This window comes from Calypte anna, chromosome 1 (genome assembly GCF_003957555.1).
Source record: "Calypte anna isolate BGI_N300 chromosome 1, bCalAnn1_v1.p, whole genome shotgun sequence".
Lineage (NCBI taxonomy): Eukaryota > Metazoa > Chordata > Aves > Apodiformes > Trochilidae > Calypte > Calypte anna.
Window position 1 is genome coordinate 54,640,421 of NC_044244.1, and position 17,648 is coordinate 54,658,068.

The following is a 17,648-nucleotide window of genomic DNA, read 5'->3' on the forward strand; positions in this document are numbered from 1 at the left end:
GCAAAGGTCTTAAGTGGGATCACCTCAAGCTGTTACACAAAAATTAAGTTATGTCATAATTTTGCAGTTTGCTTAAATTGCGATCATAACTGAAAATACTTCAGAGGTTTAAGATAGATTGTTACCTCTGACAACGAAACATCTAGTGAAAGATGCAGCAACATCAAAACAAATTTTCAGGTGTTAGGGGAGAGGCAGTTGTCTGTTTCTAGGTCTGTCCCAGCTCTGCAACAGCCCTGTGGTGATGAGAGAAATCTTTTATATAAATGTAATGCTAGAAAAGACTGTTATGTATTTTCAGGTGTCCATAATGCAATGTAGTGGGAGGAAATAAGGAAAAGCCTTATAATTTGACCTGTTTGACATTCTTGCTGTGAACCTCAGATAGCTCCACAGAGGAGTGTTCCCAGCCCCAGGGAAATTAAAAAAAAAATAGAAAAAAAAGAAAAAAAGAAAGGAAAAAAAAAGTTCTTTTATTTTATTCAGTATGGATTTTAATTCTCTATCCAAGTGGCTTCTGTCACTCCCCCTGGAAGATCTTACAGGCAGGAACAGCTTCTGACTTACACACTGCCTGCAGCCCCTGGTTTATACAGCATAGCTCCATCTCAATTTCTCTATTTAAAACCAGTCAGGGAAGACCTTGGGATCTTCATTTGCTTCCCTCATACACTGCTGCTGTGGTAAAACCTGTTGGGCTGCTTAGGATCATGCATGAGAAGGCAGGGAGACACAAGTGACCATCCAGTGACCTACCCAGTACAGAGGATATGGTGGAACATGACCTTAGGTTAACCAGCTGGCCAGAATCATTGGTGTCACCCATAAGTTTTCTTGGTTGTGGGTTTCTGCTTGGTTTTTTGGGGTTGGGGTGTTTGGGGGGGGGTGGGGTAGGCATGCATGCAGCTGGATTTTTTAATGGCATCAAAGCAAGTGACAGGTCTTACTTGCTAAGCTGCCATTAGCAGAATTTACTGTTAGGGAATATATTGTCTCTGGTTATTGACAAGTTATTTGCTGGCATCTGCCATAAGAGGGGTATCTTTCAAAAAGCAGGTGTGTCTTTAGGACCAAGTTCTCTTTTTGAATAATGACCCGGAGGTGTGGGGGCTCCCCAGTTAATTGAAGGGTGACCCCACAACCATACAGTGGTCACCACTGGCACATGGAATGAGTTTAGCTTACCTACTTTTGGCCCACCTCTGAGGTAGACATTGAATAGGAGGAAGATTAGCACTCCCCACTGGGATTTTTATTTTAAGATAGGTGGGATGTGTCCCTCTCCTCTCTAAAGATGACTGTCTTTGATGAGAGACCTAACTTTTGAATGGCTCAAACTAAATAAAACCAGTGCCACTCAAGTATACTGAGGGAAGACAATCTTCTGTGAATAAGTTATTATTTTGTCCTGTCCTAGACTTTGAGTATCCCCTGAAAATTTTCTGAGAGCAGGTAAAAAAAGTCCATTTCTGATCAGCCCTAATGAAACCAAAATAAAAGATAAAGCAGACTTTTGGATTTGTTTTGAGCATTTTCCTTCTTCCCCAGAAAACACTGAAAAGGATCCTTGGATGCTTGGAATAAGAAATATAACTATATCATCAACAAGATTTGTTTAATATGACTGAAAAAAAAAGCAAAAAGAAACATCCATTGTCCATGAAGTTTGCAAGGAGAGTTTTTGGATAAAATTTAATGTATTTATTTAGACCAGGGGATATGAAAACTGTCTGCTGACACAAAATTATTTTCTTTTGTTAACTGTCAGGAGGGGCTTCTTAAAGTTGTGGCTAAGATCTTACTGAGTGGTTCCTAAAGTGGGGGTTTCTGTGTCTGTAACTAAACGGACTGATCAGGTTTTCAGAAGTGCTAAGACCCAGTGATGTCTGTTGAATCACCAGGGGGCACTGAGAACTCCATGTATTTGGGGAAAACTTCAGCTTATTTCACTAGCTAGAGTGAAGGAAAATAAAGAAATAAAAATTCAGTGCATCTTCCCTTTCAACAGGGTATGTCCAGGTGGATGTATCCCAAGTGCTTTCTCTATTCCAGCAGTGAATAAGCTGGCTTTTCTCCTCTAACCTGAGAAGCTCTATTGCCAGAAGAGTCTGTGCAGAATGGGTTCCTTCTCCAGTTGTTGGGCTTCCCACCTTCTCCATTCTGGAGGCAAAGCTGCTGTCACAACAGCTCACTCTAGGGGAGGGAAAAGGGAGTCCAACTATCACATGACAGCACAAACTTTTACTATCATAATAAATATTTATTGACAGATCCTGTAAAACCAAGGAAGATGGTGAAGTTTTGCTGTTCTCTCCTCCTCTTCAGTTTGTTGAGCGGGCAGCTCAATGCCAACCCTGGACTCAAAGTGAGGATCACCCAGAAGGGGTTGGATTATGGTATGTGTGATCTTTTGAGGAACTGCTGGATTCATATTGCATTAAATCCTGGTCTGACACGTGTAGGGAAGCGAGGGCAGTGAGAAAAAATGACCTGATCACAGGCTATTAAAAAATAAATAAATGTTTAGGAGCAGAATATAATGGACACAGTCGGCTGCTTGACAGCATTGTACATCATATGAAGGTTCAGTTGATTTCAGATATTGAATCAGTAATTTCAACTCTTGCCATGACTAGGAGTGAGATCTGAAATAGCACTGCTGGGTTTCAAATGAGATGCCCTCTTCTTTCTGACTTTGTGTCCATCCCATCTGCTAAGCCAGAAGCATATTAAGTATAAACTCCTAGGAGGTATCAAAGGCAACTGAACTAAACACTTTTTTCCTGTAGCCAAGGAGGTTGGGCTGGAAATCCTGAAGCAGAACATGGAGAAGGAACATTTCCCTGATTTGAGTGGCTATGAGAAATATGGGCTTGGTAATGTCAAGTATAACATCTCAAGGTAAGTATTCTCTCCAGAGGCAATTTGTGTTGGAAATTGTGCTGTGTTTTGTGTTCACCCCGACATGAGAAATACCAACTTTGCTTTTTCTTTTCTCCCCCTGTCTCCCGCATGCTGTAGAATACATGTCACTGCTGTTGAATTCCCCAGTGCTTCCATCTCCTTCATACCTGGGACTGGGATAAAACTGGTGATTGCAAATGCTTCTCTAGCTGTCGACATGAACTGGAACATCAGGACCTGGATATTGTACGTACAGCCTCATGTGTTTCAGGATTTCTCTTGGTGGAGAATAGATTATAAAGATAAAAATGCAAAGTTTAATTTTTCTTGTGACCTCTTCATTGCAAAAGTGCTCTGTAACAGCAAGCAGCAGTAACCCAGGAGTATAGACTGCTCCTTCTCCACGGGTTTGCTGGTGGGAGACAGCCCCTGCCCTCTCAGACATGAGCACTGATAAAGAGCCCATGGCTGAGAGGCACCTCTGCAAATAGTTAAAGACTGATGCTCTAACTGAATGCAGTTTCTGTCCAGCCTGCCAGCTAATAACACATTTAGAAAAATTGTGGTACAGGGGACCACAGTCCAGTATAATAAACCCAGATGCACTGGGACTGTGATCCCCTGTACCCCTCTAACCCTGTTAGAGACCTCTAAAGAGGATTTTCACAGGTCACTCACATTAGAGTGTTGGACATCTTCATCCAAAACAACACAGCTTCCACATTTCAGAGCTGATCTTCAGCACAGGCTGCCAAACCCCTAGGAGGGGGAAGGAAGAGGGCACAGAACCCATTGGGGCACTTCAGACCCTGTGTGGACCCTCCTCAGACATCAGTAGATTAGATCACAGTAGAGCTCTTTTGCCATATCTTGTATCAGTCATATTCCAGTTTCCTCTGCTGTGAGTGCAGGGCTGGTAGTGGGAACAAAATACTTTAATATAGTGAATTGCCTGTTTTCCCAAATCCATAATTTTCCAAAACTCTGGAAATCTGTGTAGTATACTTGATTCTTTGCAGACATACTAGAATCTATTTTTGCTATGAGCAATGCAAATACAAGTATTCAGATAAACAGCTTCATCTTCAATGAAAAGAAACCAGTCCATTTAAGTACTGTCTTGAGTGTTCATTTATTTATTTTTACTTTATACAGCAAAGACAGTGGGAGAAGCACAGTGTACATTTCAAAGGTGTTTGTTACTGCAATTTTTTCAACACCCTTGGATAATATGGATTATAAATCAGTATCACTTACCAGCTGTCGGACAAGTTCTGGTGAGATAAGCATCAAGCTGAATGGAAAAAAAGGGTAAGTGGAAGAGATCTGTATAATACACTGTGAGAAAATAACTGTCTATGAATGTCAGCTTCATGAAATAGGGTACCTATTTTGGTGGATGTAGGCACCACAAGTGACAAGCAAGGGCCCTAATCAAGTATTAAATTGTCCTCCTTGTGTTGAGGATAAATACAGCAGATTTGGTCAGATCAAACAGTCCCTGGTACTTCTTCAGCTCTCACTTCTTCCCAAATACCACCCTATAATTCAACTCTAAGTAGAATTTACATTATTGGACCATGCTATAAGTACTCCTAGTCACAGTGATATCAAAACTGAACAGAAGCAGACTGCTGCTCTCTGTTCTCTCTCTGGTTGCAACTCTGTGCAATATGATTTGATTGTTTTCTTGTACTTCTCTCTCAGTCTGAATACAATTCTAGTCAGCTGGCTTTAGCTTTGATTATTTGCTTGTTTGCATCTTTTTACTTCTGTTGGAAGCTCCTAGTGCAGAGACTACTTATTTATACAGTGTTTGTATATTCATCAGTGTGGTAACACGAAGAGTTCTTCATTCATAAAAACAGATCTACCCAGGCTAATTGCTGAGATGCCTAATGGCAAAATTATCTCCTTTTAAGTGGTGCCTTTCTGATAGCTGTTACATTTCAGAAAGCTCCCTTGAGTACAAGACTATCACACCCGGAGGCCATTAACTTCATGTTCTGAGATATCTGATTTCCTGTTAATGACTGAAGTACTTCACTCATTAATTGCTTTCTTCCTTTCCCCTAGCTTCCTGCATAACTTCTTTATCAAGTATCTGAAGAAACCCATTCACAGGACCTTGGTCACTAACGTAAGCCTTTCAAATTGTGTAGGGGAGGGCTTTAAGGAATATAATTTTAAAAGCCAGTGCTGTCAGCCTGGCAAAGGAAGGACTAGAAATATAATAGAGTCCTACTTTGGTGCCATCAGCACAGTCAGAGTTTTGCTAGCCAGAAATGCATCCAGATACAGTGCTGAGTTCATGGTCAAGCTGTTGACTAGTCCATAGCATTAGTAAAGCCAGAAAATGTGGTTATCTTCCCATTTCAAGTAGAATCAGTCTCTGTCTGTGCACCTACAGCCATCCTGAATTTTGGGTAATTTTTATACTCAGCAGATAAAGCGTATATTGGGTGATGTACAATGATGTTACAGTACCTCACCTCATAGAATGACATATTTAAACATCATCATACCAAAGTGGTGCATAGTTCTGATGACAACCTGCCCAGGGCCTCTGAAGGATACAGAGCTTAAGGTGTCTGTGATTCTGCCCCAGGAGAGGAATTTTTCCGGTGAGACCTCTGTGACATCTCCTTCTCCTCCTCGGTGCTATTAAGGCTGTGGTTTTGTCACCCCCCTCAGGCTGCCTTTGGCAACTTCCCATTTTGTTCCCCAAAGGTAGCTCTGACTTGGAACACACTTAAAATGCACCAAGGAGAACTCGTTAGCTGAAGAAAAAGTAGTTTATGTGTTTTGAAAAATAAATGCTTCAATGTGTGTCACATAAGCAGAAATTTAATAGCACACAACAGATGCTTACGAGTCCACACTAATCAGGCCATAACTTGAGTGTATTTTTATGCAGTCTTGTCCCAACATCAGATCTGGGATCCAGTTGATGGATGAAAACCTCCAATCACTGAATGGTGAGTCACTAGTGATATCTTTTCCTTCTGATTTATCTCTCCTGTTAGGTAAAATTCCAGTTTCTTCAAAAGCAGATGGTCAGCAAAGCCCCCAAGGGCAGTAGCAGTCCCCATAGTCTTTCTGCTCCCTTGCTTACAGGACCACAGTTAAATAAACGAAGGGGAAGTTGAACAAGAAACTGATATTTCTGAGAAGCCAAGGACTTAAGAGTGATTGTAAACTTGCAAATGTGGCAGTGTGTACCTCTGTTGTCAGAAATGGCATTTAGAGGCCACACAGCACTGGTGTTAAGGCAGCCTTCCCTTCCCTTCTCCTTCCCCTCCCTTCCCCTTCCCTTCCCTTCCCTCCCCTTCCCTTCCCTTCCCTCCCCTTCCCTTCCCTGCCCTTCCCTTCCCTTCCCTTCCCTTCCCTTCCCTTCCCTTCCCTTCCCTTCCCTTCCCTGCCCTTCCCTTCCCTGCCCTTCCCTTCCCTGCCCTTCCCTTCCCTGCCCTTCCCTTCCCTGCCCTTCCCTTCCCTGCCCTTCCCTTCCCTGCCCTTCCCTGCCCTTTCTCCTTCTCCCCTAGCCTGCCTGGAAATTTAAGTCTTACTTGGCAGTTTTTCAGACCTTCCAAAGTCAAAATGAAGGTCTTTTGTAAAAAACTTATAATTTTAAACATTTTGGGTTAGATTGGCAAGAATTTAAGGCATCCAAAGTGCTAGGCAGATACTGTGTTCGAAACAGAAGTACCTCAGCTGATCAAGCACTCACCTCTTCTAAGAAAGTATTTGCAAGTTAGAGGCACTTTGGATGCTCTCAGAACTGCTTGACAAGGAATCCTGCCACCTCCTTATGCCCTAAAGCACTGGTATGGCCATTTCCTTTTTCTAGTTAGACCAGATTAACTTTTCCACAGTGACAAAACATTAGACAAACAAAAGATGGTGTTTTAAAGAAGTGGAAACATCAAGCCTTAGGTCAGAATGCATGTTAGCAGGTCCCTGGTTGGTATTTTTGGTATCCTTTGGAACAACTTGTGTCATTCTCCTTCTAGAAGTGACTTTATCTTGAGTGTACATAAAATTCCTTCAGTGCTTTTTGTAATACTGTGTGATTTTATTTACCACTCTTACAGTCCTAACACCCATTGATGATTTGGCTGAAATAGACTACTCCTTAAGTAGCCTGCCAGCAGTATTTCAACCATTCATTAACCTGGACTTAAAGGTAACTGCCTGTAGTGCTATTTGACAAGATTCCTGTGGGTTTTATCATAGTATGATCCCCTTTTGAAGATCAACATGATTACCTTTCTGAAGATGAAGATTCAGTGTCTGAAAAGTCAGACATTTCAAAGCACTATTGCATTTGTTATTGTAATAATTTTAATGAACCTGTCTTAAAATGAATTATTTAAAAACCACATCCTTTTTTTTTTTTTTTAAGTTGTTATTGAGTCAATTAGAGTAAATAGCAGTAAAAGTGGACTAAGCAAGTTAGAAGAAAAAAGATAAAGGGAAAGGAGAGGGAAAAAAGTGTTCAACTTCCTCCTTCTCTTGTTATTGTTTAATATATGGGACTTCTTTGTTCAGTCAGTCAGAAGATTTCTACATATTATATTAATTAGATGAGTCTTCTGTTATATGAAAAGTAAGACCAAGAAAATAGCAAGAATTAAGCCTCTGGCACCTTGAATGGGAAGACAGCAGACCCTTGAAAAAGCATGAGAGCCCAAGCAGTGCTGCTGAGCTGAAGGCCTGAAATGTTCTTTCAAGTAAAGAAAAAATTCTCACATCCTTTTTTTTTTTTTTTGAGTTGTTACTGAATCAGATCAAATCTGGAACTTGTCTTAGAATCATAGAATCACAGAATCATAGAATTGGCTGGGTTGGAAGGGACCTCAGAGATCATCAAGTCCAACCCTTTTACCACCATTGCAGTTGCTAGACCATGGCACTGAGTCACCTGCTTGAGAGCACTAAGGCTTCAGGATGCATTGCAGAGCCTATGTTCTCATTTACACACCAAATTAATAGCTTAAGCAAGGGAAAGGAGAGTCACATTGTCTGCAGACACTTTAAAGTTGTATTTTGACTCGGGTTTTTTGTTTTGTTTTCTCTCTGGCAATAACTTTCAGGGCATAGTCTACCCGACTGGAAACTATACTGCTCCTCCCTACGTGGCAGCTCCCTTCACTATCCCAGACCAAAGGGACTCCATGCTCTACCTTGCCTTTTCTGAGTATTTCTTCCAGACTTCCTCATTTGCTTATTACACTGCAGGAGCCTTCAATGTCACCATTGCAGAGGAGGTGAGTAGGAGACAGAGACAGAGGAGTGGGGTCAGGGTGGCTCAGGTCACCCAGGATGGGGATTTGGCTTTCCAGTTGTCATTACAGGTGGCAGTGTAAAGTTGCTAATTGGGCTGTGAAGTCCTGAGACAGTAGATCAGAAAAAGGAGGCCACTGTTAAGCTCCTTTATTATGCTCTATATAGATGCCTCAGGCCAGGGCACCCAGTTCCATGGGTATTAAATACTGGCAGTTTTACTTAAAAAAAAAAAAAAAAAATGTTTTTAAAGGTTTTTTCTAGACCTGAGACATTGGCTTTTCTGAGAAGGAAAAAGGAATTACTCTAGGGATTTTAGGAGCCTCAGTGGCTGTTTTCTAAGGGGTCTTTGCAGACTGAAAGTACTACAGGAGCCATGGAATTAAAGCATATGTGAAAGCCCAATGGCTTGCAGCCTAGGGTATTTTTTTAACCTATCTCCAGGAAGTTCAGTAAGTCCCTAAGCCTGTAGATTTCAGCCCAAACTATAATGATGTTAATCATCTACTTTCCCAGGAAGTATTTTGGTATATATTATTGGGAATCAGCTTTAAGTGTACCAAGTTCTTCAGGAATATTTCTGAAAGGTACAAAATCAAAGATTCATTGAAGTGACAGTACTAATGAATTTAGATAAAAGCTGACCATGAAGGTTAAATCTGGTAAACCCCTTTGTTTTCTTATTTATTTTGTTCTTCTCCAGACTTGCAGCTATTATAATATAAGCACAGAGATATTTGGCAGTATCATCCCTGAGGTAAGTGTCATTATTTCCACAGACTCTCAGGAAACCACCTGGTGTGGGTGTCAGACACCTCACTGCTGGTGTATCCCAGAGGCTTGTAAGGCCATCAGGCTTCCTGCACTGGAAAAGCAGGTATATGGATGCCTTGTAACAGCAGAGCAGGTGGGTCCTATCACCTTCCACCCCAACAAGAGCTGAGTGACTTGCAGTGTTACTGAAATTGGCCCCCAGCCTTTCACATCAAGCTTTGGTCTGGGCACAGTGGCCACGCCACAGCTGTTCCCACCTCCAATCAGCTCTAGACAGGAAAAGGTTTCCAGTCATGAGTCCTGCTTTGAGAGACTTCTGAGAGGGCCTCAACTCAGAAATAACAACTCCCTCCTGCCCAAACCTGCATAATAGTCTTTATTTCACTGCTAGAGTATGACTGACTAGCAGAGAGGAATCTAGCAGAAAGTAAAGCACTGGGAAGGGACTGTGATGGCCATGTGCAAGAAACCAAGCTACCAGCTGGGCAAGAAACATTGCATCTGTGGAACAGACAAGGCAATGCACAGGATTTCCATTTATTTTAGGTGGGGGAGATGAATAGAACAGGACAGAGAATACGAGCATGCATGGTTTCCACCATCCGTCTTAGACAGAATGAGAAACCAAAAATGAGCATAAGGGACCCTAGGCTATGAAAAGTAAGGTTGGATGAAATCCAACTCATGGTTCAAAGAATTTCACATCCTTGTCTTCTTCCCAGAAGTTCCTTCTCCAGAAATCTAAGGATGCTCCAAGGGCAGTCACCATAAGGTCTTCTCCATAAAATGCCATGAGCATTGATGCCAATATTCCACCCTCTATATTCTAAGTAATGAACATGGCAGGACTTCTTGTTCTTCAGGCAACGGACAGAATGAGGGTCCTCTGAGGAGAGTCCCGAGCAGGAAATAGTCTCTTAAGATGGGTGGATTCAAAGAAAGTGACTCCTGAGCTCTTTCATTATGTGACAGCAGTGCCACATTCATGTTCCACTCCTTTAAGTTTTTAATTTCTCTCAAAGATAGGAGAAACCATATTCGTCGAGAGGAAGGAACTTTCCACTGCATTCCTGTTGTGGCCAAGACTGTTAAGTTATCACCTCAGAAAACTTCTACTTCTTGCTTGCTTGAAAGCATCTTATGCTAGCAGCTATCCTTAACCTCATCCTAGGGAACTACTACTTCAAAATAATTGCTTCAAGAATGAGAAAATGCAGTATTCTGACCTGTTCTGCAAGAAAAACATTTTGCTGTCTTTTTGTTTTTTGGGTTTTTTTTTGTCTCGGAACCTTACAGGTAGCCAAATATTCAGTCACACCCAACCCAGTGATGCTGAGGATAATGGCTACTGAAATACCTAACATCAGCTTAGAGCAAGACTCCTTCACAGTAGAGATCCAAGGCTCCATGGAGGTGTTTGCTGTTCTGCCAGACTCAACCAGCCAGTCATTGTTCACAATGAACATAGTAAGTACAAACAAGGTGATGTTTTAACCCAGGGTTAAATGTTTGTTCCTTTCTTCTGTTTAAAGTCTGTCCAAGAAACATCATGCCAGGTATGCAGCACTAAAACATTTGGATTCCCCTTAATCACAGGTGGCGCCTCTGTGGCCTCTACTTAGCCCACGGGACATTTCTGTGGTGCAGAACATTTTCCCATAGATGACAATAATCCAAGCATATAATGACTCTGATTAATCACAGTTTTGTTCTCTGGAATGACAGTTCTGCAGGCATGAGCTGTGCCTCTTGGCAACCTGGTCATTTAACTGAAAGTGTCTGTGACTTGTGAAATCTTATTACCCACATTTCAGATCTTCTCAGTGCCATTTGGACAAGCAGACATTTACTGTGTGCAGCCTTGCATGGGCCATGGGTTAGGGAGGAAGCTGCAGCTGCATGAAGCAACTTCCATATGTAACTGGGATGGCTTTTCTGTCGTTGTGAGTTATTCACAGCAAGGGGCCCATCTTTTTTTGTCTCCAGTAACCCATGTTACTACAGCTACCTGAAAGGAGGTTGTAGCCGGGTGGGTGTTGGTCTCTTTTCCCAGACGACTTTCAACAAGACAAGAGGGCATGGTCTTAAGTTGTGCCAGGGGAGGTTTAGGTTGGATATTAGAAAGAATTTCTTTATGGAGAGGGTATTCAGGCATTGGAATGGGCTGCCCAGGGAAGTAGTGGATTCTCCGTCCCTGGAGATATTTAAAAAGAGACTGGATGTGGCACTCAGTGCCATGGTCTGGTAACTGCAACGGTGGTTCATGGGTTGGACTTGATGATCTCTGAGGTCCCTTCCAACCCAGCCAATTCTATGATTCTGTGTTTTTTTCCTTTTGCAGACAGCCAACACCAGCATCGCTCTGAACATATTTGACCAGAAACTGATGGGCTCACTATGTTTGAACAGGTAATTCAACCTGGGATGGAAAGGATTTCCAGGTATTTGGAAAATGGTGTTAGCAATCCCAGCATTAGCAGTTTAGGGAAGTGATCAGATAACTATGAATGTGTTGCCCTGATGTGTTCATCTCCATTAGATTCTGTAATTCCCTTAGTGGCTGTACTTGTTGTACAGTTTAGAAGAGTCAGAAAGCTTCAATGTGACAATTGCCAAGGGACTGCTCACCAGCTGGGGATTGCTGCAGGGCAGGAAGTGGACTTCACAGAATCACAGAAGGCCAGGTTGGAAGGGACCTTAAGGATCATCTGGTCCAACCATTCTCTACTCCTGCCATCTACTGCATCTACTCCTATTACACTTATTACTCTTATGACATCTAGTCCTATTACAAGAAGGACATGGACATGCTGGAGTGTGCCCAGAGAAGGGCCACAAGGATGATCAGAGGGCTGGAGCACCTCTCCTGTGAAGACAGACTGAGAGAATTGGGGTTATTCAGTCTGGAGAGGAGAAGGTTCTGAGGAGACCTTGTTGCAGCCTTCCAGTATCTGAAGGGGGCCTACAAGAAAGCTGGGGAGGGACTTTTTAGGCTGTCAGGTAGTGATAGGACCAGGGGGAATGGATTCAAACTAGAGTAGGGTAGATTTAGATTAGATATTAGAAAGAAGTTCTTCTTTACCATGAGTGTGGTGAGACACTGGCACAGGTTGCCCAGAGAGGTGGTGGAAGCTCCATCCCTGGAAATTTTCGAGGCCAGGCTGGACAGGGCTCTGAGCAACCTGATCTAGTGGGAGGTGTCCCTGCCTATGGCAGGGGGGTAAGAACTAGATGATCTTTAAGGTCCCTTCCAACCCTGGAAATTCTATGATTCTACTTTCCTCCCTGAGCTAGATAAATGAAGTGTGCAGGGCAGTTTTGAGGGCCATGAATCATCAGAGAGCTTCCTTCATTCCTTTCCATCTGGGAAGATGCAACTGCTTTATAGCCCACCTGGGCCACTGAAGAAGTGCAGAGGGGTACAGGACACAGTAAAGAATCTGGACCCCTGCTGTTGCCCTACACTGGTATTCTTATAGATGAGATTCTTCAGCTGAAGCACTGCAGCTTCCACAGGCCAGAAAGCAGGAGACCAGAGGCTTGGGCATTTAGACATCTAACATGTCACATGTTATCAAGTTCTGTATACAGGGACCTCACATTAGGGAACTGGAACACTGGTTTCACAACAGTCCCTTGGCAAAACAGCTTTAGGGTGAAGATTATGCAGGTTGTCAGGGCACAAAGATGTTAGGAATTTAAGGAGGATAGTGCTCTTAGCACTTTTTGCAGCAACATTCAGAGAGAAAAAACTAGAGTGTGCTGAGACCTGGGATGCTGGCCCTGTGGAAACTCAGAAATCATGTTTTGAGTATGTTTGGATACTTGAATATGTACTGATACATTTTCTGAATTTGGGAACAGAGGCATTAGCAACATAGTCAGCAGCAGCAATACCATATGATGAAGAGAATTTTTCTTCCCTCCCTAGTAAGAGTGACATCCAAGCATTAAGTAGATGTACCAAGATGCTTGCAAAATATCTGAGAGCCTGCAAGTCCTTGATGTAGGACCTTCCCCTGTCAGTAGGATTTCCAAAACACAGCACAGAGGGACCAGTGCACTTGTACCCCTCCCTAAATCCCTTCTAGCATACTTTTAGGCATGCATGCTCAGCAATGCCCTTAAAAACCAATTCTTTCTCTATGAGGCAGTCTGAATTATGTAAAATCTATTACTTCCAAAGCCTCTTTACGGATGTTTCCTAAGGCCTGGAGCTCTATAGCAGTGACCACACATGACTAGAATAATGTGTTTTTATCCTTTGCAGTGATTCATCTTGTTTCACTTCTTCTCCTCAGGCTCCAGTTCTCCCTAGCCCACTCCAATGTTGGCTTTTTTGAGGTAAGTGGGTGGTTTAAACACATAAGAAATGCAAATGAGGAGTATCAGTGATGTCAAGGCTAAAGAGTAAGCAGCTAAATTTTATTTGTATTTCTAAATCATTTGGCTTCCTGGCTGGGTGGCTCTTATCCTGTCTACTGGCAGCCACCTCTCTGCTGTGGACTTAAAAAGTATATTTCTTTGGGGCCAGTTAGGTCACTGAAAATGAGATATTACATAGTTCCCTTGAGTGGTGCATCACATTTCACCAGTTCAGCAGAGAGTTCTCTCAAACTGGAACAGTGAAACACTCACAGCAGTAAGCTGAGCCCTAGCAGCAGACAAAGCAGTGTTCTCTCTGAGCAATCACACACACAGCTCAGGCAGAGGCACTTCCCATGGTGTGGCCATGCTCAGCACAGACCCTCAGATTGACAGCAGGGAATGGGAGTCTAAATAAGCTGTTGTAGGCTCACAGGCAAAACCTCTGCATCTTCAGAGAGCCATTTCTGAGTGGTTGAGGGAAAGAAGTAAAACTGTTCTGGTCCTGCTTTGCTATTAGTGATGATTTATCTAACAAATAAAGGAAACAGACCGTTCTAAATGCAAAGGTTGTCCAAGCATGATAAAAGCCATTTGCATTGAAATACAAATCTCACTTCTTTTGCATCATTCTGAAGACTTAAGATGCAAAGCTTACCTGAGCTTATGACTTTTTGGGGCCAAATGAGAGCTGGAAGTTGAACACGAGCCTACTGACTCCATCCAGGATTAGGACACGACTATTCTGCTGCCACAAGTCATTGATGGGTAACTCAGTTTTCTGATCTGTGGCAGATCTCACTTCTGGAGAACATCCTCTCTTACATCTTGCAGACTGAAGTCATTCCATCAGCTAATGGTAAGGCTGAATTTCGAAGCTAAAATCTTCCAGCAGAGTGGGTGTTTCTAGAAACTGATACTGACTTTCTACTCAAGTTTCCAGTCCCCATTGAGCTGAGTGGAAAATTACCATCAGCCAGTAAGCAGTGGAAGGAGGAGATGAATTTTTTGGGTTGTAAGTGTGCCCTCTCACTGACACTGATCTCTGAAAAGAATTTGGAAATTCAGAATTTGTATGCCTTTGTCTCACTCAAGGTGGCCCCGATGCATTAGTGAGACATATGTCTCTCTAGCCTGCACACCTGCCTGATGCCACTCTGTGTGACATATATTCCTCTTTCTCAGACCACCACAGGACTTTTGCCTCTCATAAATCTTTTTTTAAGTTTCTGGAGAAAGGTGTAGCCTTGTTCCAGCCCTCTGCACTGGGATGAATTTCACTTTTCTTAATTACTGGAGAAAAGTCAGAACAAGTTCTAATGATGCCCCAGGTCATTAGGGACAAATCACTGAGTGTGTAACATATAGAGCATGGAATGGTTTGACTGCAACACCACGAGGAGAAAAGCATCTGTAACTCTGTCTCCCATAGATATGGGGCATTGTATATACATCCAATGCATGCAAATCTGAGCACAAGTCTGCCGAAGGCTGTGCCTGCCCTAAAATGCTCATCTGCTTGTTCTTCACTGGAAGTGAAGGCTAAGGGGTGAAATGTTGTAAATGACCTAGAAATATCTGGACAAATACAGTTGCTTAAGGGCAGATATCTATTATCTGTTCAATGCATACCTAATCATTGTGTTTGTTTGTTTGTTTTCTTTAAGCTAAACTTTCAAAAGGATTCCCTCTTCCCAATCTTGCTAATGTGATTTTGACAAGACCACACATTACAATTGTACAGGTGAGATTTTGATGCTCTCGTGAAAAAGCCATTCTTGGGTGGGTTTTTTTCTTTCACTAGGTATCTATTCACCTTCTGTCTGTACACGAAACTTGCTGGATTTGAGCTAGTTAAGCAGAAAAGCTCTGCATTTAAATGAGATCTGTAATAATAGTAAAATCGTATAAGAAACAAAAGTCTATTTCTTTAAGAAGAAAAGTTAGAACTTCATTAAATTCTTCTTAATTCACAAACAGAGAGTGATCAAATGCACAGCTTACCTGGCCTTGCAAGTTGCAGTTAAGAGTGAAACCAGGTTTACCTTTAGCATTCATTGCAGTCTGGCTAGGCAAATCAAATTAGAGATATCATTATCCATGCAGTCCTGATGAATTTTATAGGAATAGCTGAAAGACAAGAGGGAGGCAAATTCTATTTTGTACACCTAGGATGACTGGATATTGTTAATATTTGGTGATAATGGCTGTGGCTATTAGTCAAAAGTAGTTAGCAAGAAAATACTCAGAAAATACTATTTCCCTTCCAGTTATTCTTGAGTGTTGTGCCTCTCACAACACTCTCCACCCCTCTGAACATACAGAATGTTACCATACAATCAAGGGCACTGCTGACAAACCAACTCCCAGAAAATGGGAAGCCTGTTAAATTTCTCCACTTTTTTACCAACTTCTCGGTGATTTTCAGCTCCCCAGAAACAGTCTCAAGAAACTCAGGAAAGAAACACAAAGGGTTTTTCAATTTCTTGGAGACCTCTGTCAGTGGCACTATGCCACTATAATGACATTATTATTATTATTATTATTATTATTATTATTATTATTATTATTATTATTATTACCAGTTATAAGTGAAGGCTTTTAGTGGTTCCATGGGGTTCATCCCCAACCTCACCTTCTCTAATCTGCCTCCTCATCAGTAACTACAAAGGAGAATTGCTGTATCCTATTGAGGTGAATCGGACTGGTATTTTAAAGGTAATTCTATAGCCTCCACTTTCAATCAGTGGGAAGAAAGACAATTCTTCCCACTTTTCAGACATAACCACATAAAGCTGTGAAGGGCTGCTTTCTGCAGGTTACAGTCATTTTTGTTGGAAAAGAGCTCTAAGATCAGGATGCCAACCATTAGAAGTTCTTTGCTCCATATGCACTGACAATGGGGGAAGCCTTAATGACAGTTTTAGAGTAGATGGCTCATTCTTAAATGGCTCTAATTAGGTAAAAAATAATCCCCCCTTGTGATGATTGCCTAGTTGCCTTATGCCTCAGCTGATCTTTCTTATGTGGGCTGTGTGATCTTTAGGTGCCCATTCAGTTGCTAGCATGTTGCAAAGGGATAGCACCCAGGGAAAGATGGGGCTCTTCTGCAAAGTTCAAAGGACAGATTTATTAAATATGTTACTTCCAAGGCTCAGTTGCTTCCAGCAGATTTTCTGATCTCTAGCACCAAGTTTTAATTGAAATTAAAAAAAAAAAAAAAACCAAACAAACCCAAAAAGCAAACAAAAACCCTCTATCATTTCATAGCACTTCAGTGACCGTTCTTCTTCCCACAGGGATACATGTTGGTTTCTACCGATGTTCACTACAAACACTAAAGGAGAAGAGGGACCATTTGTTAAGCATGATCTTCAAATTAAAGATGTGACTCTGAAGGCTGGAAGCTGTCTTGTTCTGCTGCAGTGTGTAACTTCAGCTCTGGCAAGAGCAAAAATGCCATTCTGGTTAGGGGTGAGGAGGGGATGCAGTGAGGCAAAGAAATGTGATGGAATGGTTAGGTTGTACAGTGGAGCAAAATGTATGAATACAATGCTTGACATTATTTATTCTGGAGTTTAACTGATGCAAAAGTGTTTTTAATATTAAGGCCTCTCTTGAAATAAAATATTGTTTATACACTTCCAGAAAGGTTCTGTTGTCTCTCAAAAGAAGAAAAGTATATTGCCACAATGCTGCTAGGGCAGGCATGACTGCTAATCTGTTTATGCTGGAAAGACCTTAACTTCCTTTTGAACACGATGCACTGAGTATGAAGTGTGCCCTCTCCAGAACCACAGGAGACTGGGAACTGTCCCAAATACAATAGGAACTAAAATTGTACCAGTGTCTTAACATAAATCTTAACAAAGATGCAGAAGCGGACCAAGAAGAGAGACAAAGTGGTACTACTGCCTTTGGTAGTCCCTTTCCCCATGTGACTCTTCAAATCCTATGTCTGTCATGTCTCCCATGCAACATGTTCCTGTGTAAGTCTTACAAGTCTAATCCTCCAACATTATTGTCAAGGTTTCTCTGGATTAAAATAATTAGGGATACTTTGCTTCTTCCTTCCTTTTGTTATGTTGTCTTTCTACCTTTCTTTCTCCCCTTTCTTTTTCAGCACTTTATTGGCGTGCAAATCTGAGCACCAGTCTGCAGAGGGCTGTGCCTGCCCTGCAATGCTCATGTGCTTGTTTTTCAGCCAAGCATGCCTGGGAAGCTGGTTTAGGCTTCACAAATTATCAGCAACAGAAGAGGAACACATGGCATACCACAGCCTGCTCTGTGCTGCTGCTTTTGTGAGCCCTAAACCACCCGTG

At 42.1% G+C, this 17,648-nt stretch overlaps 1 protein-coding gene across 1 annotated transcript; it reads left to right on the forward strand.

The window, feature by feature from the left end:
* The first annotated feature begins 2,290 nt into the window (after positions 1–2,290).
* On the forward strand, positions 2,291–16,667 carry LOC103539004 (BPI fold-containing family C protein). Its single transcript, XM_030468575.1, has 15 exons — positions 2,291–2,396; positions 2,790–2,901; positions 3,022–3,150; positions 4,060–4,215; positions 4,981–5,044; positions 5,822–5,882; positions 6,996–7,087; positions 7,998–8,171; positions 8,891–8,944; positions 10,258–10,428; positions 11,303–11,370; positions 13,263–13,305; positions 14,122–14,185; positions 14,994–15,070; positions 16,626–16,667. The coding sequence occupies exons 1-15, from the start codon at positions 2,291–2,293 to the stop codon at positions 16,665–16,667; spliced, it is 1,413 nt and encodes a 470-aa protein (XP_030324435.1).
* Positions 16,668–17,648: the final 981 nt, after the last annotated feature.

Bases quoted from the DNA above. Each gene is read 5' to 3' on its own strand.
- LOC103539004 (XM_030468575.1), top strand. From the start codon at position 2,291: ATGGTGAAGTTTTGCTGTTCTCTCCTCCTCTTCAGTTTGTTGAGCGGG. The intron at 4,216-4,980 runs GTAAGTGGAAGA...CCTTTCCCCTAG, and splicing joins AAGCTGAATGGAAAAAAAGG to CTTCCTGCATAACTTCTTTA. The intron at 11,371-13,262 runs GTAATTCAACCT...TCTTCTCCTCAG, and splicing joins GGCTCACTATGTTTGAACAG to GCTCCAGTTCTCCCTAGCCC.